This window comes from Excalfactoria chinensis, chromosome 4 (genome assembly GCF_039878825.1).
Source record: "Excalfactoria chinensis isolate bCotChi1 chromosome 4, bCotChi1.hap2, whole genome shotgun sequence".
Lineage (NCBI taxonomy): Eukaryota > Metazoa > Chordata > Aves > Galliformes > Phasianidae > Excalfactoria > Excalfactoria chinensis.
In genome coordinates, this window is record NC_092828.1 from 56583187 (window position 1) to 56610732 (window position 27546).

A 27546-nucleotide genomic window follows, 5' to 3' on the forward strand; every position below is an offset into this window, starting at 1 on the left:
TAGGAATCTGTTAACTTAGGGATAGAAAAAATATCAGTATCATAAATACTCCCTATCATGTAAGATTTTAGTTCCATGTGCTAGAGCTTCAATGTAACAGAAAAGAGGTATGAAAAAAATCAGATTAGTTGACTCACAAATAGTGCAAACCTAAAGTGATTCCCTAACATAAAATAACAGTCACTTAAAGAAAGTCAAAGACAGCTCATGTGGTCAGCAGGAGCAGAGAAGTGATCATCCCCCTGTACTCAGCACTGGTGAGGCTGCATTTTGAGTATTGTGTTCAGTTTTGGGCTCCTCACTACAAGAAAGACATCGAGGCCCTGGAATTTGTCCAGAGAAGGGCAACAAAACTGGTAAAGTGTCTGGAGCCCAAGTCTTATGAGGAGTGGCTGAGGGACCTGGAATTGTTTAACCTGGAGAAGAGGAGGATCAGGGGAGACCTCACTGCACTCTACAACTTCATGAAGGGAGGCTGTGATAAGGAGTGGCTTGGCCTCTTCTCCCAGGCAACAAATAGGACCCGAGGAAATGGCTGCAAGTTGTACCAGAAGAGGTTTAGATTAGACATAAGAAGGAACTTTTTCTCTCAGACAGTGGTCAGGCACTGGAATGGCTGCCCAGGGAGGTGGTGGAGTTGCCATCCCTGGCAGTGTTCAAGAGGTGTCTGGATGAGGAGCTATGAGATCTGGTTTAGTGGTTTGCTGTAGCTATGGTAATGGGAGGATGGTTGGACTAGATGATTTTGTAGGTCCTTTCCAACCTTGTGATTCTATGATTCTAATCAGCATTACAGTATGACACAAGTAAATGTCTCCTTCAGAATATGCTCTGAGAATTCCTCTATTATGTATATTACTGACAGGGGGAATTCAGCTAGGTTGCAATATCAACAGAAGTCAAAACAAATTACTTGGTACTAGGAACGAGAACATTCACATCAGAATCATAACAGAAATCAAAAGGGATTTTATTCTGAAGCGGCACATCTAAATCTAAAAGTATGCAATTAACCTACTTAATCAGCAAAACCCATACAGAAGTTGTCATTAGCTCATGCTAACCACGTATCTGCACCCTGCTGTGCACTTACAAGAGTATTCACACTCTAGAAAGCCAGAAGTAACCCTAGTGGAAAAAAACTTTTTGTGATACTCATCAGAGGACTTTGCAGTCAAAATCTTTGCAAAAGAGCGACATTTGCAAAAACGCTTTCTCTAGATGCAGAGCTGCAATACTTTGCTCGCTACTCTCAACACAAATATCTCTAAAACCAACTTAACTTTCATTGAGAAAACAGACAGGACACAATCTGCATATCCAGCAGTTTCACACTTTCAAAATACATGCAGTAAGAATGAGATCTCTATGCCAACTATTTTTTCCTCACAGACAAAATAATTAAGACAATCATTAAAGTTGAATACATTTTTCTTTTCCCTAAAGACCAACTTAGATACCTTTTTCAAATGTGTGCATGTACAAGCATGTGCATCTTATGTACAAAGTGGATTTCCCACAGAAGGATTGTTTTTCCCAACTCCATCATGATTCAGAAATGTTAGAAAAAGGAGGAAGCGGCACTAGACAGAATTTGCCTCCAGACAGTCTGATGCAACTCAAGAATTACAGCCAGAAAGTGGGTGTTTGAGTTGGGTCTAGGGAAGAAAGAAAAGTGTACTCATCTGCAAGTTACTTATGGATCAAGGGAATTTGGGGGCCATTCTCCTGACATATTCCTTTCTGATATTATCTTACTTATTTTTTTAAATACAAGGTTCAACTATAAACAGGTACATTTCTAGACTGACACTGAACTTGTGATAGCAAGCAATTATTTCAATAAAGATCAATTTCAGCTCATCTTCCAAAATTCTTGAGAAGCATTGCTTATGGTTACTTCTTTACTCCAGGAAAACCCTGAAGAATTGTAGGTGAGCCTTTTGTTGAGCAAGCTAAAACTAAAGTAAATACTTGAAGTTATTCCTCAAGCTGAGGTAAAAACTTTGAAGACAGAGTCAGGTACAAAAGGCTAAGAGTGTATCAAATAATTAAATTTCAAAACACCACAGAAATCAGATAAAAGTATGCAGAGGGGCTCCTCCTTTGATTTGGGTATATTGTGATTCAACAAGTAATATTAAACTCAAAGATTACTCAGTTTTTACCAGAGCATACTTGTCAGGGAACCACACAGGACCTCTAGCCCTACTAAGCAGGCCAAATGCCACACATTAATTTCATGGTTGTAAAATGCAGTGATGAGCTGAAACTACTTCCTGAAAACTCAGATAAAAGTAAAAAGGTAAGTGGATTGTTCTAAAGCTTTCATAGTTTTATGGTATCATCAAATATCTTGGCTTTCCTCAAGTCCAGGCAACACATACCTATGGCCCAGACCTGTATCAAAACCTATCAATAGAACGTTTCTAGTCTAATCAACAACAATGAGAACTTTGAAGAAATAAAGTCAGATAAAAAAGAGTGTCTAACACCTTAACTAGTGCTGAAAGTTCTCTCATTCAGTAGTACATCTTTAAAAGGCATCACAAAATCTGAAGTTCATGAAAATATTCTTCCATCAATCCTTTTCTTTGTCTTCCCTGATGTCTTTGCAATTCAGCTACTGACTAGCTGGAAGATGTTGCTATAAAGATACATCTACTGTCAAAAGGCAAACTTTTCAAAAACAGAAGACAGACTTTGCTCCTTCAGTGTATTTAGATCAACAACTTTTTCTTTCATGCCTGGATTCTTCTACCACTGCTCTTGCCTCTTACACTTCAGTATTAGATAAATGCAAATGCAATGATTTTTTTGCACATTGGAGAGTCTTCACTGTAGAAGGGATAGCATGGAGATGGACCAAGGAAGTTGTGCAGCACAGAGGCAACACCAAGTGGTGGTAAAAGCTGAGACAGAAGTGAATATATTCATCATCAGTGAATTTTCATCCATTACAGAACACTAGGTTTGGGAGATAATCAAACTTGCTAGCCATGAAGCTTGTAGATGCCAACTGTCATGATCTCTGAGACTATTTTCCTTGGTTTCAGTCAAGTCTCTTAGATGAGACAGCAACTCTTGCTGTCCCTATTACTAGTACTTTTCCATTATGTCCCCCATAAGAACTCCTTCAATCTCCCTGTTAGTTCAACAAATTGTAAGCACAGCTAGGAAGGCAGCAGGTGACAGCAACATAATTCACTATGCCCAGTTAAGTATTAAGTACAACTTTCAAAAGAAGAAAACAAAAAATAAAAGGGAAAGAGAAGACAAAATAGGGCTAATTCTTCCAAAAGCTAACAGAACAAGAATACAATTGTTTTTGTTTTTTTTTCACTGAATGGAAAAGACTGGCACAGACTGTAAACAAATTAGAAAGAGGAGGAATATTCTCTAAGTCATACATCAACCTTTCAGAAAGCTTCTCCACTCCAAGACTTTCTCTCCTATCCTTGTCATCAATGAAGGGAAGCAAGAGTAAAACCATGTGAGGGAACACTTGGTTCAGAAAGTGCACACTCATCCATAGGAAACTGACGGAAGAGCTGAACAGCATAAAGTCTTTATTCTACCTTCATTCTTACGTGCTGAGTGAAAGCATTTATTTTCAGTCAACAGAGGTTGGACAGGGCACAGCTGGCTTGCAGCAAAAACATATCAGTGACTTCCATGTCTGGCATTAATGGCTTTTAGCATGTCAAATTGGCCCTCTTACAGTATCATGTGGGCATGACTGTGCGCAGAGGGTAGAGAATTAAAGAGATAAGTGATTATTACAGGAGGTCACATATTTTCAATAACGCCTAATCTCAGTTCTCTCTCCTGTGCTCTGCATTCCTCCTTTAAACTCAGTTTTTATTTCTAGTTTGTTTACATTTTCCTTCACTACACTTCTGATCCTTGTTGTGCACATGTACATGTGTGTGTGAGCACATGGGGATGTTTATTTTCAACATTTCCACAGGCTCTAAGTTTCATACACTAAAAATGGACAGGCGCTCACGATGATATAAGGGCAATTCTGACATCAACAACAAAGATTTGGCACATAATTTGAAAAGATGTTAAGAGATGTTTACTATGTTATGATGACTAATTTTGATTTCAAATATCTACGCAGCAAGTAGACTGTATCAAGTAGATTACTCATGGGTGCAACAACGGACAGATTGTATACTGTGTGTAAAAAGAATGGGCCAAAATTATTCCATACTTCCAAGAAGACAGGTACCTTTGAAGTGACCCAGAGATTTCAGGGAAGAAGCTGGTTATCCAGCAGGAAACTGGAACTCCATGCATAACTGTTATTACCTAGGAAAAAGCTTCATCTTCACTGACAAATGCTATACAAAGTAAAAATCTTTTTCAGCTCTCATCCTATTCAGAGCCATCAGGTAGAAAAAGCTGTGATAGATCCTGTTGAATTGCAAGAACTGTTCTTGCAGCAAGGTGAAATATGAACTATCTTAAGTTCTACATGGCAAACAGCAATCATCCTGATCTTCCCCTTGCAACTGATATTGGTGTACCTATTTTGGAGCAGCATAATTGTGTGTTCTGCTCAGCTGTTAACAATAGCTTTGTAAGCAAGTGTTGCAAGCCCTTACGGCTTTTTTATATGCCTATGTAGCTGCTTTTCTTTCCATTTCCCCTACTTTGTGCCAGGTTACAGAAACACTTCCAAGCAGCAGATTCAGAAATAGAAAGAGTTCAAGGCCAGGTTTCACACCTGCAACCTTGCAGCTCTGGGCTGTTCCAGCCCTGAAGACCAATCTCATTATTACAAATTCAAGACTTCCTCTAACATCGTGGTTTTATGCTCAGTAATTCCAAATAAAGTCTATTTTTTTTTTTTTTTCACTTGTTTGTTCAGGGCAGGAAGGCATTGAGGAGAAGGGAGAAAAAAATAATGCATGGGAGCTGTGTAACCATTACACATCACATTTTACTTTGACGAAGTAGTTCAATAAAATGCCACAGTACTTCATGCAAACTGATTTATCAGTCAATTTAAGACACTGTATCACTCCAGTTTCCTCAAAAAGAGCTATTCCTATTTAACACTTAACATAGCAGTCATACTTCAGCTTCCCTAGATCTTCAGGAAGTAATACTAATTAGCACCAAGTTTTTAAGGGTTAAACATCAACACTCATTTTTATTTATTTTAGAATTCTACACAAAAACCTGTTTTCTAAAGTAAAATAAATAAAATTTTTAGCTTCCAGCAGCAGCTGAACGTCATTCCAAACACTCAATATGTCTCCATGTTCTTGAGTGGAGAGTGGGAGACAAACACCTTAAAAACAAAACAAACAAGCCCCACCATATGACACACATGTGCTATCTGCCTATGAGAAATTCTGATATATAGAGAGTCTTCAAAGAGAATAAGGGATCAGCAGGCACTGTGTCTTAAACCTTGTATACTCTGGTTTGTCTGGAAAACAAGGTGTATTGTAATTAGATGAATTGCCACACAAAACCAATTTCTTAACTGCAAGCATGGATTATGGAGCCCAGGCTAACTGTTTGGTCATCTAGATGGACTGAATTACACTTCCTACTTTACGCAGAACATCTCTGGCTGTATTGCTTTTCCAGTTCTGCAAAATAGTTTAATAATACAGTGCTACAAGATACAATCATATAAAATCAAAATAAAACCATGAGGGGACAAAACTGTAACTTTGCATTGCCCTTTAGAAGAAATATAAACGGAGCTCTCTTCTGATAAGTACTGATAGTTCAATTGGAAAATACAGACCCAATGACATTTTTGAAGAACAGCATAAACATCATCTTGTTTTAGCTAAGTCTTTCTCCCCAAACAGAAAAAGAAAGAATGCAAAGTTGTTCATATTTGCACATAGCTGGCACTGTAATTCAAAAGAGTTTCTGCATTGCTACTTAATTCACTTTAAAATTCATTCAGACATTTAAAGTACAAAAAATAAAAATAAAAATAATAATAATAATTAAAAAAAAAAAAAAGCTATTTCAAAGCAAAACCAAGAAAAAACACCCAAATCAAAGCATCTTCATCTTAGAAGGCTAGAAACTCTGGAAATTATCTCAATGTCAATCTCAGACAAATCTGCATTTTGCTGAAAACAAGATCTCTGGGAGTAGGTGATGTATGAAAGTAGCTCAAAGATCCCCATTAAGTGCAGTTCTACTTAAAACACCAAGATGCTGGAAAACATCAGAATGGGAATTTAATAACTGGCTTACCACTGAGAAAGAGAAGCGGACAGTATAATCTCTGAGTTAAATTTGACTGCAGAAATAAAGATCCTTAAGGATCTATGCCCTATCAGAAGCCAGCACAGCTAAATACAAGAAGACGAATGTTCCTCCAATAATCCATCTATCAATGTTTATGTCACTTACAGCGCTTTCTGGGTGGTTGCTGCATACAGTTTTTGTGCAGTCAAGAAGCTTCCCGACTGAAAATGAGCTTTTAAAAAGAAAAGTTGGCCCGAACCCCTGCATTTCCAATTCAAGCAGTGGATTCTGAAGCCTGTTAACTCTCTGGAGCAGCCCATAGTTAAAGACTTGTTTCCGTTTTTCTAACAATTTCCTGGTTTGCATAACAATCCTAAGAGAAACACACTCAAGAAGTTTTCCAGCACAGATTTTGTCTCTTACATACTTCTAGTTTCAAGGCACAGAAAATGTTTGTATATAATTACGGTAATTTTAGAGGTATATTTCTTTCCAAATATATTTACAGACAAGTATGTATTCGCTACTTGGTTTAAAACAAGATTATGATAATTTTGTCATATCCAGGAAATACAAAACACTGGCTTTTGCCTGGTGCTTAACTCATGCCATTGTGAATAAAGAGGGAAGGGGTTTAACGTTTAATTTCCTGTTAAAAACACACACAGGATAAAATCTTCCAAAGAGCAGTTATAAAACATGCATTTGTTAGCCAAGAAACTAGGTAAATATGGAACAAAGCCCAGGCTTCCTTTTATTCCTTTCCCCCCTATCCTAAGATCCTAAGAAGAAAGTAACCAAAGGCCATGGCACATATTTGGAGGCACTGAGCAATTAGATATTAAGCAGCCTAGCTGATTTACATACCATGTAACCAATCAATTGGGGTAGCTTCTCAGGTAATGCAATGATGCAACTGGGCTCAAGGTACCGCACTGCGATGTGTGATGCACATCTGCCAAACACAAGTTGTACCAACTCCCAATTACCTTCCTGACAGAGCTACCTGGCTAGTACACACATTTGCATCAGCAGGTAGTCTGGACCTGTCTATAGTCAGTTTCTAACTACAACGTATTGACAACACTGCTACCTTTGGGTAGTAGCTGAAAACATTACAGAGAATATTTTTTATAATTCAAAAGCAGAAAAAATATTTTCAGATCCCACTGAAACTCAGTGCTGTATGCCCTGAAACTGTGACTTCGGCTGCAGCAATTCAGCCTTAATCATAGTTCTATCATGAGTAATGGCTTATTAGGCTATTCTGCAGTTCACCACAGTTCCCAGACAAGCACTACATTTCTCTGCAACAGTTAACAGTCTCTTAAAAATCCCAGCTCTTCTCTTTATTCAGATGCCTGAATCAGGAATAAATAAATAAATAAATAAATGAAGTTACTGCATTTAGGAGAAATTGAATGCTTTGCATGTAGTTTTCAATAGTAATACTGCATTTTTTGGATCTTACAATAAAAATATGTCAGCAAATAGTTTCCATCTACTGTGTCAGGGTCAAGTCAGGTCCTCAGTGCATATTTTGAGGTACTGAATTAGAGAAGCGTTGTGGTTCTTCTGATACACTGTGATTCACATTCAAAATTAGATATAAACAACTGTGAATGTATTCAGTTTTGTTTTTACTTTGCTTTCTTTTCAGTAGAGGATAAATTCATCGCTGGATATATAGCTCAAGAGCTTTCTTAGCTTTGGTAGCATATTATTCAAATTAACACAGCTTAAGCTTTCTAAGCAGATGCACTTTAAATACTTTTTAGCCAATACATTTAGTTTCATATTTGATGTGAGCAAATGCGCAGGGATTACTTATCTCTAGTGAATTTAATCTGATGGCAGGCATGCTGAATTTCTTGCAAACTCTTTATAAACCTGGCTTTGAGACCATAAGTAGTCCTGAGTTTATTTCTAAAACTTGCACTTACAGCTGCTGTAGGTATGTCTGCTCTTTCCTTCACAAATTAAGTACTGTTGATCACTGATTTAATGACAGTTCACTGGTGAATCTCATACTACTGTATGACAATTGGCCTTCATGCCCTGATCTCATGATTCTCCACGTGAAAAGATAATTGACTAATAACATTAGTAGTGGGAAAGGGAGTAGGGTGGAGACAATCTGTAACACAAAATGAGTGCTGACTTGCCTTCTTGGTACTGTGTGTACCCCCAAGCAATAAAATTTCAGGAAAATGATTACATTCCAGGGCAACAGTCAGAAATGAATGGTACGCTCTTTGCCTCTCTGTATGCTGCTATCACAAACTGCATGCAGAAACACAACTCTTTTCTTTTTCTTTGGCATTTTAAGTCAGGTAAGTTTACAAGTATTTAATGCTATTAACACTGCAGTATTCCAGATTCAAGTAAACTAGCAGAATAGTGCAGTGGTGACCTGAGACTTCAGCCCAGTTGAATGTAACAGTAGAGTGCATTAGCTGTTCTCATAAAAGATTTGCTTTAATTTTAGTTCTCCATTTATCTTACAGCTCTGTAATCTTCAGTGGAGAGGCCAAAGAGATTTCCCCTAAAGAAGCAGGACTTGCCTCTTCTTCAGAATCAAAAAGTACATTTAGAACAGTTCATCCTACTTTTAAATGTATGTTCCAAGACACTTGTCTATACTTTCCTTTCTCTATACACTACTTGCTTCTTTACACGTTCCAAAGCAATTAAACAAGCATGTACACACATGCACGCAAGTATACAAATGAAACAGGAAATGAAAAACCTAATGAAGTCAGAATGCATACTAACATCAATCTGCTGCAAAGATTGAAAGCATTATTAACATCTTACCATCATCCAGCTCGAGACAAAGATTGTACACAGCCAGAGGCCTCTTAGTACGTTGCCCTTGTCTTCTGGATTGCCTTGGTGGGGCATTTGGAGGAGATACTGACATAGAGATTGACTCAGGAAGAGTGACATCAGGCAAGGTTTTGAAAATCTGCAATCAAGAACACAAGGGGTGTTAATTATTTATCACAAACAGCAACCTGTCTAATGCAACTGTAAGCCATTATCAAACAACCTTTGTTTTGGATCTCATTCAAAGCAGACAGAAGCCAAAAATCCATTCCTTCAAGTCTGAGAGTATGCCATGGATCTTTAATGAGAGTTTTTAAAATAAATAAACAAATAGATGTAAAATGGAAACATGCAAGAGCACTGCCTATGCTTTAACCACGCAACAAACCAATTAATCCAAAGGTAATTCATGTGTGAATATGCTTGCCAGCTAGGATGGGAGGGAAGGGGAAAGCAGAAGATGAACCAGCCACCAAAAAGTTTTCAAGTTTCAGCTAGGGCCTACAATGTTGCCAAAATACCCATTTTAATTTTCAAAACTTATGATGTCACTATAATATCTGCCAGATTAAATATGTATATATCATATTCTTGAAGAGAGCAAAGGGAAAATTCTGAGGAAAGGGATTTTTAATGAGAGATACCCTAGTAACATACCATGTGAGATTTTTTTCCGTCCACTACTACATATTGAGTCACATTTTTATTAAATTATGATATGCACAAAGATGCATACAGAAAGAATTGCAATTCTTTATCACCATTTTATCCTTTGAATCATGACTATTAGCATATCACCACTTCATAGGCAATACCATGTCATTTCTCCCTGGGTTAACCAGCAACATAAATCTGCTCAAACTGATAGTATTTTAACTGACACATATGAGGCACAGTCTAATGATGTTGATTTACTTCTAGAAAATTATCAGTATGTCAATGTACAATACAACAGCAGCCCTTTACAACTGATCATGGCAGACTTCCATGAACAAATTAGGTCAGTATTTTTTTCATCAAATGGAAACCAGCTGATAAAGAAAAGCACAGGCAACACCTGAACAAAAAAAGCCCTGTGTCTATAGGGCACCTTACACCACATCAACACTGTAATATAACAAGATGCAACATAACAATATGTGGTGTTCTTTTACTCTGTAATTTTAAGAAGTCAGGAATCCATATAGGAAATATTACAAAGAATAGACTTGTAATGAATCTTCAAAGAACAAGCTTTCTATGAAGCAGATCCATGCAGATAACACATTTTTGTATTATTACAGCACATCTCAGATCCAGTATGAAGTTAAAAGCTGGCCAGGCTATTCTACACATAAGAAAAATGCCATAATCATCTTGTGGTAAGGCAGTCAAGACATCATGTAAAAATTAAAAGAAATTCTATATGCTAGGTCTGTTAATCCTGAATATTACACATGTAGGGAGGAAATGATGCAGGAACACACATATCCACTGCCTTATAACCACTTAATGATCACTCTCATACTGGCGAAACCCTGATGGTACAGAATCATCAGAAACACCATTCTGAAAACTGTGGAAGAAGTATCAGAACACCGTAACTGTGCAGCAGCAAGCAGGAAGTTCCAGTGGAAATACTACCTTCCTTCCCAACATTGGAATATTCTGGAGGGGAAGACAAAATGACAAAATTTGAACCCCAAACCAGTACTAAGAAAACTGGCTCCCACTTCTTCACATGCCTATGGACAATGAATAAGAGAGAGAACCAAAATAATGCAACAACATACCTATAAGCAAAATATTTATAAAAAAGAATGGATACCAGCCCAACCTGGTTCTCCCCTGCACAGGCAGCATGGCTCTCAGACAGTGACAAAGCTCTAATTGCATTTAGAGTGTTAAAGCCATCTTTAAGCCACGATTCAATTTACAATAATGAAATCTAGCATGCACCTACATGGCACTTAGCTAGTGGTACCACACTGCCCCCTTATGTGGAAACATGAGACTTGACTGAGCCGTTTCAGGAATAAATATTTGCTTCTGAAAAATTCAGAAGCACCAAAAAGCTTTAAATGCCATCTTTTCCGTGGACTAAATGTTGAGTCTGGACCCTCTGGTAAATAGCCTGCTGCCAAGAGGTTGCAGCATATTGTTTACTATGTCACATTACCCAGCCATGTTTATTTGTACTACCTTAACTGTATATCTCTACTGAAACTAATGATGGTGAGAAGAGGAAGCATTCCTCACAAATGCTTCATAAGAGATGAGCTTTCTTACATGCATTTAGGTGACGTGCATAGCTTGCAGTTAATTTCCTAAGCAACTCACAAGTATTTGCTTCAAATAAAATTAACAGCAAGAGTCAAAAAAGCAAAATAATCAAGACAACTGTAAAGCTGATCCTTACTTAATGCGTAAGACAGTATGGCATTGAGTTGGAGGCAGAAAATGAATCCAAGCAGATTCCTAACAGTAAGTAGCTCTGTGGAAAAAAAAAAAAAAAAAAAAAAAAAAAAAAAAAAAAGTGGTTTGCTGTGTTTTATAGGGAAAAAAAAAACACCTAACAAAACAAACAGGAGAAATAAGCCAGCAGCAAAGTCCCGCTTCAAACAGCAGTACGCCATTTGGCACAAGCTAGTTACTAACTTGGCAACAGTACTCGTGCCAGGTATCAGGAGCTCCTCAGAATATTTACCCCTCCTCTACTAACATAAAATTTAATGGCACTGAGTCTTCTCCTTTACTGCCAGGAGCTTCTCAGAAGATTGTTCTTCCTCTTCTGAGAACGGCTTACAATTCCCAGATCCTTCCTGAAATGGCCATAGCTAAAACTTGGGTGATGTGAAAGAGCACCATCAATACATCACCTCTACTGCTAATATTTTGGGCTTGCCAGCAGCAGACCTGTGCATCAGTGTTTCCAACAGCAATGCTCATTGTAACTCAGTGCTATCCAGAACTGGGCAGGCTGAGTTCCCTTCCATATACAGACACCCAAGTGGGCATCAGTCCTTAGTCCTCTCTCAACTTCTTGGCATGACAGACTGCTAAGGAAGTTTCACCTTTGGGCTACATTCAGTAAGAGAGGTACTGTTTTCCAGGGAGCAAGGATTACCACCAGAGAGCTCCAGGACAACACAAGGCCACCTGAACTCTTGCACTCAGTGAGACCAGGGCAACTATATACATGCATTCCTCTGATGCAATGCTTTTAGCTCCAGCACTTCTTTGCTTCTGCTCATCTTCACTACCTGTCTCCATGGAGAAGAAAGGGACTCCTGAAAGTGGCATTTAAATGTAAAATAGGTAATGTAACCTCTTGACTACCTGCAAAGCAAACTGAAATCTCCAAGTATCATGAGCTGCCCTTTAGGTTTCTACTACAAACAAAAACCCTACCAACACAACTAGAAAGATCATTAGTGTGGTTTTTGTTTGTTTGTTTTTATATGAAAGAAATAGGAAATACGCTCACATTTTGCATTAAAGTTCTGGGAACATTATTGCCCTTTCAAGTTGCTCATTATTTGAACTCATACCTTCTTTGTTATTTTCTATGTGTCTTTTCAGTATGAAAATAAAATCCAATACAGCTCATCCATAACTAGAGCTGCATTTTCAGCAGCAGACATTTCTTTCTGCTGCGGACCCAAAGCTACAGACTGTGTAACAGCTTTGCAAAGGTAAGTATCTGAAAAGCAAGGGGAAGGTCCACCTTTGCCCTAAAACATGCACATTCAGCTTCTCTTTCTTGCTTTAAATTCACTTAAATCGAAAAGTGCCTTAATGGATATTTAATGGACAGAAGTATTGCAATGTCTCACTGATAATGGGGACATGGAAACAAGCTTTAGTTCAGTTGTGGGGAGAAAAGTTAGGGTTTTGCTTGCTTTAATTCTAATTTGCTCCTAGTCTTATTAATTATTTAAATATTATTTCAGTATAAACGTTTCACGCCTACTGTGAGAGACTGTTACCAGAAGTATGCTGACAACACACAGCAGACAAAAATTCAAAATCACATACAACCAGTGTATTATTGACACATACCAAAAATGCTATTAACATTTCAGCATTTTGATCCACTTGCACAACAGTATGGGTACACATCTGACTAAGTTTCAGAATATCTTTTTCCATTGTAGACCATAGCTATCAGATGCATCATAAGGAAAATGCAGGTAGCCAATAGGGTAGAATTCCTCCTGTTTGAGGAACAGGCCTGGAACACACTATTTAAAGGATAACTTGTTTGCTACTTCAGATAAATCCTCCTTTCAAGTGAAAAAATAAATAAATAAATAAAAGAATCAGACCTACTATTTGGATTGCAGAAGTTACCATAGCTTACTGTCATGGTAGATTTTAGGCTAACCCACGACACTTACACAAAGACAAGAATAAAATTAGGTCTTTGCATTACCTCATTCAAGAAGCAATAAAAATGTACTACACCAGACTCAAAGGTTAAGGACTTTACAGTTACATACAGCGTTACACAGTTTTTGTGATGGGAGTCAAACGGCACTAGATTTATAGAATATGATTTATCTGCAATTTAGTTGTTAAAAGCATTAGCATTTTTCTCTTCAACTACTTGAGTGCAAATCTGGAAGGTAAGTAAAACGATTTACATACAGGAGAACACTACCATGTAGCACTCAAAGTGCATGGGAACAAAAAGAAATTTTATCCAACAACATATCTGACTGTTTGTCACTCCTATCCCAATTAGCTCATTATTTCAAATGGTTGTTTAGGTTTGATCTTATATGAAAAGCATAATATAGAGATGCACACTGAGTTAAGTGGTAGATCAGTCTTCAAGCCCACAGTGTTAAAGTTACAATAACAGCCCTCTCTACAGCAGTGAGCCCAAGACCATCCCTACACACAACCATTCCAGTTCCTAAACCTGTATCCCACAAAGTCTGTGGAAGCATTTCTTGGGAGTAATGAGCCAAATTCAACATACTGTCGCACTGTATTCCACCAGCAGATCCATGTGGCAGCAGCCCAAGGAATTCTGCCAGATTCCTCTTAATCTGCAACAACAGTGTTGGCCTCTAGATCCTGAGCTTTCACTAGAGCTGATTTTAGAAATTTAAGAAACCCTTGGCTAGGAATATCTAACTAGGCCTATTCCACAACTTTCTGACTATGTCTATAGTTCTACATAGAAATGTAGATTAGATTCTGCTGCTATGAGTGAATACTGATCTGTTCTTTCTGGTCTCAAGCAGAACTAATTAATGAATTTCAGTACATTTGCCAGGGATCACTTTAGGAAAAGACCCAGACATCAGGTCATCTCTGTCTGCTTTGTATCACTGGGGTAATTAAAATTTCCTCTAAAAATCAGTGGGAGGCAAACAGCAAAGACAGAGTGAGATGAAAAAGAGGGGAGAAAAAAACAGAAGCTTAGTAATAGAGCTAATGAGGACAAACTTACAAAAATTATTAACATCTTAAAGTTGTGCCGTAATTTTCTTGCAAGACAAATCCCACATTCACACCCATAACACCTGCTATATAGAACATGCATCTATTTCTCTGGATATATGGAAAACAATCAGAATTCCAGAAGTTGCTCTAATACAAAAGGAGACTAAAAAAAGCAAAGTCTATTTTGAATACTTTGAAATTCAGCTCCTCTTCAACAATCATATTTTTAGCGGAAAGTATTTTTTTCCAGACAAGAACACCAGTATGAGTTTCTATCTGGTAATTTCCATTCAGCATTTGATATGCAGTTGGTAAATAAAAGAAATAGACACAGACACACTAACTGATATTTACTGAACAATATAAAGATGCCACCTTGGCAACATATACTGCTCTGCTCTCATTGCTCTCATACATATTATGGCTGTTGTACACCTTACACTTCCATGATAGTTGGCTATACGATATATGCTGATCTGACTATTTTATGAATTAGCAGCTAAAGGACAGGGCAAGAGAAACTTATCACCACCATGCTCTTTTCTAGACTTAGCTTCTTTTCAGTGTAATGTGAACTCAATTCAGGCTTATATTTTGAACAGTAAAATCCATATTGAGTAAAATGTACAGTTCTACAGGTCCATTTTGTTTTGTGTTTGTTTTGTTGTTTTTTTAATTTGAAGAGATTGCAGAAGGTAACTGGAGCTTCTAAAAATAGGTTTATTCATAATAGACTTCTGGAAATACAGGATTATATCTGAACTGATTGCATCAATTCTAACAGTTTAATAAAATCCCTAAATTGAGACATTGGAATATATACATGTTTAAATTAAAGTTTCTTTTTTGCATTTAAATGTACTAAATAGTGTTAGATCAATCTGTTTCATTTTTTGTATTAGTCAACTTGATCTGTCCCTTCTGGTTCTCAAACACGAGTCAATAAAAATATATGCACTAGAAATTATTGACGTTTACATGGAATCTTTGTTCAGTATATATAAAATGAAGCTTATTATTTCTCAATATCACATCAAATACTTTTTAAAATATAAAATTCAATTACAAAAATGAATGACTTGATTAGAATCTTTAAGTAACTTAACTTCCCAAGGTTATCAATGTGTCCCTATACAATATGATCTACTATAAACTGTCTTCTATGAGGCTGCAGAGGATGCAGATTTTCTGAAGCTTTGGATTTTGAGGCTAGAATTTCACTACAAACCACAAGACACGTTTATACACTATTCACTGTCATCATATTTGGGAAAAAAAAATAAACTCAGATGAAAAGTTGAGAGATTCCTGAAGTTAAACTCCTAGAGGGCCACTTCCCAGAAAGCATCAATTATTGCTCCTGAAGTTGCCTACTGCACTCCAGTTACAGTGCAACAGAGTCTGCAGCTTGAAAAGAACAGGAATAGAAATCATAAAGTAAAGAACAGGAAACATCCCTGCTTGGGAGACAAGAGACAACCCAAAAAGCTCCAAAATAAACAACAACAACAAAGAAAACAACAACCCAAGGCAGCCTCTTCTTCACTGCAAAGATATCGCTTGCTGAGACAATCTGTGTTACCTATAACCAAATGAAATACTTATTTTAGGGATCTGTAGGTGCCATGAATCTTAACCAGATACTAAAACAGGAGTATCTGCTGTTTGCACCTCTTAATACAATAAGATCTACTGCTCCAGACAAATTGCAAACTATTAGAATGACAGAAGAACTGAGGGAAGTTTGAGGTAAATCTGATGTGTAGACATGTAGACTCCAACAGCCACCCATTTGGCCTGACTGCCTTTAACCCCATAGTTCAAGTTGGAGCTTTAGTGAAGAAACTAAATTTAGCCTAGAGAACGTGACATTGCAGTCTGGAGGACAGATGTGAAAGGATGAAAGAAAAAAAAAAAACATACGAAGGTTAGAAATGTGTCCTTTGGTCGCTTGTAAATTATGAATTTGTTGACTCAGCCTTTCTAAAAGTAGTGTTACTGATACAACAACTGCAACATTCACTGTATCACATCTCTCCACCTTTTAACAATTCATGAGAAGAATGCTCTGGATAGCAGCCCATTCACTGCTGACATTTTATTCATTGAAGGACTGAAGGAAATGACAGAGTTAACAATACTCCAAGCTTGATATACATACACATTTGTGCATTGCAACAGCAGAAACAGCATATGCACCTTCCCTTCTATAGTCACCTACTGTTACTTACTTCAAGGAGAATTTTTTAAATAAGGTTATCCATAAACAATACAGTTTTACACACAGTAGTTTTGTTTATCTCATTTAGCTACAGGAAATACCAGAAAGAACAACAACAAGCAAACAAGCAAATAAATAAAAGCCTTTAAAGGAAAAGATTAAATACCTAATCCACTGACCTAGCTTTCTAAAACATAACATACTCTTACCTAGTTACTAGATGAAAAATAATGTAGAATGTGAATATCTGCACACATTTGCTCTTACAAAGAGCATGAGGTGTCTCAAGAAGTTAAATGTGGCACTTAGAAACCTAAGTTAAGAAGTTAGCAAAAGCAACAACCATGGCCAAACACACAAACATGATCTCTTCTTTCCTTGCAATAAATAAATACAAATAAATATATATGGTAAAATCTAGTTTTCTCCAAATTTTATACACAGTAATACTAATGATTATATACCAACAATAAAAACTTGCATTTGACACTCTACTACAGTGTCACTGAAACATCAAGCTATCTGGAAATGACAGAGTTCCAACCATACCACACAACCCCGTCATTATATTTGTCATATAATTAACCCATTGCCACTACAAGGATTGAAATCTTCCCTATACTGTAGTTTTTCTGGTCTTTATTCTTATTAAAAAGCATTTTTATATATATCTTACATTATGCCTTTGGAGGTAAAGAAAATATTCTCCACTGGTATTTCTAGCACCCACAACAATGAAGTACTGACACTTCCTTAAGTGTAAATGGAACACATAAATAAACATCAGCTGCCTGTCATATTTTGTTTATTCAAAACTCTGTTAAATTGATTAAAATACACCATTCTCTTCAGTAGGGCAAAAGCTTACTAGAATTCTGAAGAGCACATACCAAAACACAAGCATACATTCCACTGTTACCCACTCTTCTGTCATTAGAAACAATAAGGCAGCATGCTACTTGGATCGATCTACTTAGTTTAACAGCAAAAAATGCTTGAAAATTTAATGCTTTATTTACCAATGAAAGCTGCAGTCACAGCTTTGGAGTTGAAATGAATGGAGTTTTGATATGCAGTCTTCTCACTATGCACAAACTGCATTAAGACTTAGTGAACAGTAGTCTTAAGCAGAACCAAGATTTTTAGTCAATTAGTGCTTCATATGTGGATCTCATACAGAAGGGATTTTTTGTATTCATAGAGTAAAGAAAGGGTTTGAAGAGGTTGGGCATGCTATAGTGGAATGAAAGAGCTGATGTCACTTCCACCCAAAAACATGAAGTCAAGTTCTTTTCTGTGCCTGCTGCTCTTTCTGCTTTGTATCCAGACAATCATTAAAGCACACGCTTTTACTACAGGAATTGCTTCAATGACACTTCTGATGAGTTACATGCTTGAAGACAAGCAGATGTAAATACCTTCCCAAAGTAAGGCCAGTGCTGTTTCCTTGCAAATTCTGCTTTACTGGAGATTACTTTTATTTATTTATTTTTTATTTTCCCCTTCAAGTCAAATGCTTATTGACTTGGGAAACATTCAGCTTGGGTAGGTTTCAAATTGCTACACCACAGCAAACCACCACAATTACAGTACACTGTTTCCTGTTCTTCCATTGCAGCCAATGGCTATGCAATGTGGAAAACAAAAAAAAGCTAAAAGAAGTCCACTATAGTATTTCTCATACGTCCAGTTACTCCCTGTTACTATCATTTCAAAAGACATTCTTTAATATCAAAACACAGTCTCAGTTTAGAGGATGCCAGTGCCACTACACCCTGAAGGCTCTTAAACATTTACCTGTAATAGGGAGGAGACACACGGACACACTTGAGTGCTGCTCCGTGCTCTCAGATGAACATCTGAATTCGCTTGCTTTTATTTCTCCCATCTGATGAACACTGAAAGTACTATGTACTGTAATACGCTTTAAGACTAAGAATTTTCCAAATATTACTGAATGAAGTTGATGTTGGCTTAAGAGCTCAGTAGCATTTTTTTTTTCCCTTTAGTTTAAAAAGAAAATTCTAAATGGGTCTACTTAAACTAAAAAACAAAACAAAACATGTTTCATTAAAAAAAAGTTGCTCCATACAACAGTTTTAAGCAAAACATAACACCAAAATAAAGACATGTTTTGTTCAATGTATGTAAAACTTTTGCCATTTCTGTGGAGACTAATATGGAAAACAATATTTGTACTGGAAGTATAGAGTTTTTCAAAACCAACATCTTTCAGCTAAACTTACCTGTAAGTCGTTAGAATTAAAGAAAACGTTACAATCTGCTGTGCCTATTCCCTTTCAGAAGGCTCTGTTTTTTCAGTCTCATTTAACAGACTTCTGTCAAGCTCCCCTCTTTTCTTTTTTCTAATTTACTTTCACTGTAATTTTCATCTTCTTTCTGTTTTTCCAGTCTTGGTATTTGTACTCACTATTCTTTCCTCCCCCATACACCGGTTTACGTGTTCCAGTCCCACTGAGATTTTTTATTCCAACCTCCTCCCTCATCTTCTTTCATTTCTTAGCCTTTTTTTTTCCTCCCCCTTAAAATAACGTTCAGGGAATTGAGAAACCAAAATGGATCATATTACCACAGAGGCATTTCTCAATGGCAAATAAATAACTCCTCTGAATACTGACATTCATTCCAATGAGATCCCAAAATATTACAATGAACAGAAAGAACACATGCATGCTATTCAGGCAATTGTAACATGTACTGCTTTTCTTCCTCAGTGCAAGTCAGAAAGCAAGAACGGAAGACCTGAGAAGACCAAGATTTCCAGTCTGTGAAACCCTTGGCAAGAAAAACTAATTCATACCCATGAAATTAATTTAGGAGAAGAGAGGAAAAGAAAGCAAAAAATGTTTTGGTTCAAATTGACGATCACGATTCATCGCAGGATTACCTAAAGAGCAAGACAAAGATTGTTCCAGGCACTGTACAAACACAGCTGCAGTAAGGCTGAGTTCATTAACTCAGAAAGTGAAAAGCAAGGAAAAGTTCAGCTTCACAGTAAAATGAACATGATGATGAGACACAAAAAAGAATTTCTTGATGCTTTTTTAGTTAAGGGAAGGACATGGGTCACAGAAATCAAAAAAGACCAGACAGATATGGCTAAAGAGGACAAGACAGCCAAATATGAAATTACACTGTCATTAAGTACCTTCAAAGCAAAGGAGATTAAGAGTGTGTACAGCCAGTCAGCAAAAAACATCACAATTCCTTGCAAAACAACAGTCCATTCAATACCAAAGCTGAACATGCTTCTACTTTGTCTGGCATATCTGGCTGGCCTCCCCCTAGAGCTATATGGCAGATGCATGCAAGACAATTTGTAAGTCTTATTCTCCTCTGTGCCAGCCTCTTTTCTACTAGTGATTCTGAGCATCCTGGATAAAATATCAGCTTGGAACTATATTTTGCTTTTTCTTTCACAGTAGAAATGTCTTTCTGAAGCTCATCTTCTGCCTGGAGACTGAGAAATACTCTGCCAAGAAGAGATTTATCCACAACTGACGAGAACAAAAGCTAAACAATTATTTCCTTAACGCTATTCTGTTCTTGTTGTCATCTTAATGACTGTGCAATTCTAGTGCCCCTCAAGTGATACATCTGCTGCACAACCTACTGTCCAGCATTCAAATCTCAGCACTCTGACTTTGCAAAACATACTGTTTTCAATATACTATGATCAGTTAATAGCCACAGTTTGGATGTATGTACGCAGACTTTATTTAAAGTGAAAACTGCACTTGTTGGTTTCTAGCTAGCAGGAAAAGAGCTTAAAAAAAAAAAAAAAAAAAGCTCATGCACAATGTGAGATATTCTTATCTCAGGGCAAATCTCCATATCCATATCCATGTTCCCATATATAAACTGCACTGAAATTCTCTAATTAGGACTCAAAGAGTGATGACAGTGCAATGACAGGATTTCAAAGCCAATAACACAATCATGTTATCCTCCCCAAAAAGACTGTAGAGCTCCTTCAGTAAAGCAGTACACAAAGCAAGACAACATGATACTAAATGTTTGAGAAATCACAGTCATTTTTACCACTTGGCTTACCAAATTACTGTATTTAAATGGTAAATAACAATGGCTATTGCTCCTACAGTTTGGAATTTTATTAACCGTTTCATTTGCTACATTTGCTGCAGTCTGCCAGAGACATATATTACATAGACATGAAGCTTGATGTGTTGCTTTAAGTTTCTGCCAGTATGCCTCTATCTTGACCCCATCACATTTCTATAGTTCCAGACTTGGATTATATTAGTAGATGCTCCTAAAAATACCCTCACAGCCCAGAAAGCCAACCACATCATAGAGTGCATCAAAAGAAGCATGGTCATCATGTGGAGGGAGGTGATCCTGTCCCTCTACTCCACACCAACAAGGTTTCTCCTGGATAGAGTACTGCATCCATATGATACAGTCCTCAGTACAGGAGAATCCTTGGCACAGTAGAGACATGGATCTGTTGGAGTGCATTCAGAGAGGAGCCGCAAAAATAATCTAGGGGATGGAACACCTCTCCTACAAGGACAGGCTGAGAGAGCTGGAGCTGTTCAGTGTGGAGAAGAAAAAGCTCTGGGGAGACCTGAGAACGGCCTTTCAGTATCTAACAGGGCATTATAAGAAATATGGGGACAGACACTTTAGCACAGTCTGTTGTATGATAGGACAAGGGGAAACTAAAAGAGAAAAGATTTAGATTGGATAAAAGGAGTAAGTATTTACAATGAGGGTAGTAGGGCACTGGAGCAGTTGCCATAAATGTGGTGGATGCCTCATACCTAAAGACACTCAAGTTCAGGGGCTGGGTGGGGCACTGAACAACCTGATGTAACTGTAGGCTCCCTGTTCATTGCAGGGGAGCTGGAAGAGATTATCTTTAAAGGGCTCTTCCAACACAAACAATTCTGTGAAAATTTTCAGAGTAGTGGTTGATGAAATGTTTAAAGTATCTAACTTACAGCTGGAGACTTTTCCTAGACTTCACCAGAGATATTAAAGCAAACAAATAAAACCATAATACAAAATGCTTAGAAAGACTGAAATGCATAGAATTTCAAAATAATTTAAAATAAACAGATCTTCAAAAAGCCTGTTTGCTGGTAACAGTATTTTCTTGGTCCATCCTAAGAGAAGAAGATTCACTTTTAAAGGCAATATATTCAATTTGACTATACTTTCCTCATTATGTTCTCAAGTATAACACTCTTTCCCCTTTGCTATAAAATGTAAATACACAAAGTATAAATATGCAGAGGTCACATAGGCCTCCTTCCCTCTTTGAAGCAGATCTAGTGTGGGAGAGAAGTTGCTGCAGGCAGACCACTTCTGGCAATGTCACTGTTAGAAATTACAGTGAAAAGACAGAAATCTCCTCAAAAAAGTTACAGCCTTCGAGTTCTAAAGAAGACATGAAGACAATGAGTTATGGAAAATGATACAGTATCATTTTGATTTATTTTCAGTTCTTTGCTTCTCTGTATTTTCAGAAGAGCCAGAAAGGCCAGCACAACTAATGTTTCAAATGTTGGTGTTGATCTCCAGTTTCTAAGGGCATGTGACTAAGTAGGCATACCAATAAACTGGTGCTAATCTGTGGTCGGCAGAACTAAACCCAGCTTCTATATGCCGTTAAAACACCTTCAATCCACTTACTCTCTATTCACTTTTTCTTGATCTGCGTGGCCAGTATAATAACAACATAATCATGACCTTACTGCACTATTTAGTTTCATTTATAAGGTTAAAAAAGAGCTTACACTTCTTCGAATATTTATCTCTTAGGACTTAAGCCACATCTGCTGCTGAATCATTTCCCAATAGAAAAGAACTGTATCTGCTCAAGGTGTATGTGTGGGCAGCATCACATCCTAAGTCAACTAAGCCAACAAAACGCACCATGTAGATAAAACTATGACAAAAGAAGTTTTGCCTAGCGTGTACCATGCAGAGAGGCAGCACAACTGCATTGTGAGTAAAACTTGTGGGAGATGTTGTTTAAAGTAGATAAGACTTGACTTAGGCAGCCAATTTCAACACTGTTAACCTTTAAAAGAAATAATGATTTCACTGCTCAGAGTGCTTAAGACAGAAAGAAGGTGCTAGAAGTTTTCCAAAGCATTTTATTCTTCTTTCTTTTTTTTTAAACTAAGAACGATGGAGATACTGCATATCTTCCCAGCTCAGAGGATCTTAAATCTTAAACATCTAGTTCCAGAAATCAGCTAAGTCATGGAAGGACTTCGAAAGGAGCACCCAAACAAGGAGGCAATAGTAACATATCTTGTATAGATAAGTCATCTCAGTAACTTGCAGCTGCCAAAACAACAACTATTTCTATTTTCAGTATTACCTCAAACACAAGGGCTTAAAATAACACATATTCAGCTGAAAACAAAAGAAATGTTAATATCTGGCTCCCTCATAATGCTTTTTACCCCAAAACCTCACGGTACAGTAAAGTCTTATTTTACTGCGTGAACTCTGGGAAAAATTAAGACGCAGAACAATTAATCCAGTGAAACCCTGGTCAAAGTATTTAAAGTAAGAGCTAAAAGATTCTTCTTCTCCAGTCCCTTCTGCTCACAAACAAAACACAAACAAATATGATAATGAAAATCCGTTTGCATAAGAAGCACAGATACTGCCAGGAAATATGCTTTCAGAAAAGTAAGTTCACCTATGAACCAGTATATTTATTGAGTATAAATTGCCAAAAGCTTATAATATACAGAGGATATTCTTTAATTTGTAACAATTTTTAATCCCATGCTAAACATTAAGCCAAACAGATCAATTTAAAAACTGTTCAGAAATACTGAGATGTATCGAAACTTACCTTCTCGTGGTTTTCTATAAGGATTTCAACAACGATATTCTGAAACTTCAGGTCCATGATAGCTGCTACAGTTTCTTCCTGAGGCCTCATTAAAGTTGGTCCAAATACCACCCCCAGATTTGCTACAGTCATTAGATTCCTTTTGGCATGCTTTGAAACACTTTCAGAAAAGAATTGAAGGAAAAAACAGGAAATAGGTTATGAAAAATTTCCATTACTGTTGGAAACTGCAGTCTACTTTACAAATGAAAACATTACATTTCCTTAATTCATTTTTTAGAAGTTTGTTTTCTGCAAAATTTCTTCAAATAAAGTCATACTGAACACTGGAAAACAGAAAAACCATTCTTCTACTGGCAATTTTAAAACAAAAGCAGCCTCTTTCTGAACCTAAATATATAAAATGCACTTAGCCTTGGACCAGGGCAAGTGTGAAACCAACTTAAATTTGCTAACAGATCTCCACTATTCACTTTGCCAGAATTTGCAAAGAGAAAGTATAATGTTCACCTTCTCACTTCAATCAAACCCTCAACTGCTGGCAGGACCGCTAAAGTAAATACTTACATGGCTTCATTAACGGATTAGATTTCTGCCATTCCCTCCAAAGTATACACAGCATGAGTCAAACGTCTTGTCTGCCTTTGCATGTTTGGTTCTTGGTATTGTGTATGACAGCACTGAGACGGGCTTCAGCTCCAGCCACACTAACTAGGCTCTTTGCAGTTCAAGAAAGATAAGGACAAGGGTTCTGACAAGGCAGGAAAGCAGGTCGTAACACTTACTTAGCTAAATGTTTCACCAAAATGTCCAGCATCTCTTTGTTCTTTTCTGGGAGTTTATGAACCAAGAAGTGAACAGCATTAACTCGAGATTCAGGACTCCCACTTTCTACAGGACAAAGAAACAAATAAGCTGCTCAGAACAAACAAACAAACAAACAAAAGCAGAAAAACAAAGCTACTTCCACTCCTGCATTAAAACATACTGCATACACTTTGCTTCAACTTACATATTCTACTTTATGCTCAAGCATTACTGATTGCCCTCATCACAAGAATTCAGTTTTGTTGGTACTATTTTGTTGGCATTTTAATTTTTTGTTCTGTATAATTAAATGACTTTTGCTTCTATGTATTTTACTAGTACACAGATAAAAATAAGAATCTGTAAAGAATGGAAACAAACCACCTATCCACTTCTCAAGGTTATATTAAATCATAAAATTACACCCAAATAGTGGCTTGTGAAAAGGGTGGAAGTATTTCTCTTGCATACAATATACTCAGTAAAAGGTATATAAACAGAAAAATTTAGCACCTACTGAGAATGCAAGAAGCTTTGATTGCTTTAGGTCCCATTTTAATCTAAGGCAACATTAATCGCTAAGCGTATTTCATATATAAAACACCCAACGTATTTCTTTGGTGCATACTGCTGAAGATTTTTTGCCATTATTCCTTGCACACTGCTATGCATTTTAGGGATGCTTTTCTATTCTTTTGCAGTGGACATCACTGCATAGATTTCAGGATAAAAGGTTACAAAACACAAAATGTTTAGTTCTTGATCAGCTAATCAAAGTTCGGACAGCCATAAGAACTTAAGCCTTCTTTAAAACAATAATACTTCATATACATGTGAAAACACAAGTACTAAGTGAGGGATATCTAAGCAACTTAATCACAAGATACAGTTAAATCTTACATAACTACAATCCATCATGATACATGTAAAGAAAGGAAAACTTTAAGAACCTTTTTATCTTGGCTTTTTTTTTTTTTTTTTTTTTTCTTTCTTTTTCTTTTTTGAATATATATAGAACAGTTTCAGAGAAGAGGATATACCTTTCTATTCCTGTTGGTTCTTTGTGGTTGGATTTTTTTATAGCCAACATAGGAAACAACACTGAATACCTATTTTTAACCTCACTTAAACACAGATCCGCACTGTTGATTAGATTTACCTCCCTGCTACATATACTCAGCCTCTGTAGAAAATTGTTTAGTATTTATGAACGTTCTACTGTTTAGAACACATAACTTTGAATGATTTCTTCTTTGAAGGTGACTACAAAATACAGAAGGGAAAACACAGTGAGAAACTGCTGGCAAAGCTTCATAGATCAAGAAATTACTTACTTAATCCTTTCCAATCCTAGTGGGCAGACTTACCATTTAGGTAATACAATCTTGAATTCTGTTTAAGCACTTGGCTTCTGAAAAGTGTTTTGGCAATTAATTGCATGGGCTAATTCTCATTATGAATTAAAGACTACAAACAAACACAGTCTGCAGTCTTAAAAAGTCATTAAAGCAAACCAAAGAAGATAAAACAATTGTCTCAAAGTTTATTTTAATTTTGCTTTTTATGGTTTGCCAGAAGTGCTACGAGCTGGAAAGAAAATCATCTATATATCTGTTTGATACTTTGCCAAAAATTACTTATACTGTTTCTGTCAGTCCTCTTCCAAAAAATTCCATGTATATTAGATATAATACAGATGAACTACAAGTGCTGTTCTGTCTTTTCCAAGTTTGTGTTTGAACTGCCAATAGTTTAATCTGTCCTGTTCATTCCTTTCTTCCACTAATACATGAGGAACATTCAAGGCAGCCTGGATACAGACCTAACAAGGCACTGAAAGCAAGGGTCAGGCAGCTGTGCATTAAAGATTTAAATGAGCCTGAGTTAGTGTCTTTTCTTTTACTAAGCATCATAAAATGGAAGAAAAAAAAAACTCAGTCCAAGTAGATGTTCATTATATAATTAAGGTAATTAGTTAGACTGCATAACTGAAAAACTTATAAATTAAAGTGAAAAACATGCTATGCTATGCCTGTCACAAATCTGTCTGCCACCACATACACTGCATGTGACACACAGTACATCTGAACAGTACATCTGAACACACATTAAAGTTTCTATTTTGTTAAAAATTCTGTGATTTCTGATTTCTGTATTTTTACTAGGTTGAAAAACTTCTTTCTGAAACTGCATTTGCACATCCTCCTAAGGCTACGACATTACTATGAAAAAAGATTTTTATTTGAACTACTGTCAAATATTTACTGGCAGGAATGATGAATTCTCCGTGCAACTCATAAGTCATCAGTGGCTCTGGAAGGCTTCTGTAAAACAAGGATAACATAATAAATGTATTTACATTCCATTCTACCTGTATTTATTCTAAGCAGTAAACCTTTTTAAATATTCAGTAGTACAGTCATTGCACTGGAAGAAACACTGTTATGATGGCCCATGTTTTCAATGATTCCTAGTGCGCACAGAAAACACAAAAGTCAGGAAAGGATGAAGAACATAAGCCTAAATGTATGCATTCATATCCCATGAGCTGAAGCAAAGCCTCCCATCTATTGTAAGCACCCCTTTAACATACAATACTGAATGTATCAGTTTCACTGAATTACATATTATGTAATATGATGGAGGAGTCGCTGTCCCTGGCAGTGCTCAAAAGAGAAGCTACAAGATACGGTTTAGAAGCTTGTGGTAGTAATGGTGGTGGGACGACAGCTGGAGTAGGTGATCTTGTAGGTCCTTTCCAACATTGTGATTCTAAGATTCTATGATTCAACTTTTGTTGGGGTTTTTAAAATGCGATGAATCATAAATCAGTGCTCTGTTGTAAGTAAACTAAAACAGTTAAATTTGCTGACCAGCAGCCATCTGCAAATAATACCAAAGCCTTTGCAAATGGAAAACTAAAACTGAAAACTTTAGTCATCAATATAAAATGCATTGAATAATGCAATTCAGATTTCAAACATGAGAGTTATAACCTTGATTCATTAAGCTCACTTCAATGACACTTAATGAAATACTGGAATAAAGACTCAGGTAGGAAATACCGTAGGCAGGAAATACTTCTTCAGATGAACACATTTTCTGATTCTTACATTTCCTAAAACCTTTGTCTTCCAAATATTTCTTCAGCATTCTT

The 27546-nt window shown here is 36.8% G+C and overlaps 1 protein-coding gene across 2 annotated transcripts in view; it reads right to left on the bottom strand.

The window, feature by feature from the left end:
* ARHGAP10 (Rho GTPase activating protein 10) overlaps positions 1 to 27546 on the bottom strand; it is a 126228-nt gene that overhangs the window by 23983 nt on the left and 74699 nt on the right. For both annotated transcript variants that reach the window (XM_072334663.1, XM_072334661.1), the window contains 4 exons: positions 26655 to 26713; positions 24368 to 24473; positions 23583 to 23742; positions 9052 to 9202 (listed from right to left, as the gene is read on the bottom strand). In XM_072334663.1, the coding sequence (XP_072190764.1) occupies positions 9052 to 9202; positions 23583 to 23742; positions 24368 to 24473; positions 26655 to 26713 (476 nt within the window). The remainder of the gene's footprint in view (positions 1 to 9051; positions 9203 to 23582; positions 23743 to 24367; positions 24474 to 26654; positions 26714 to 27546) is intronic.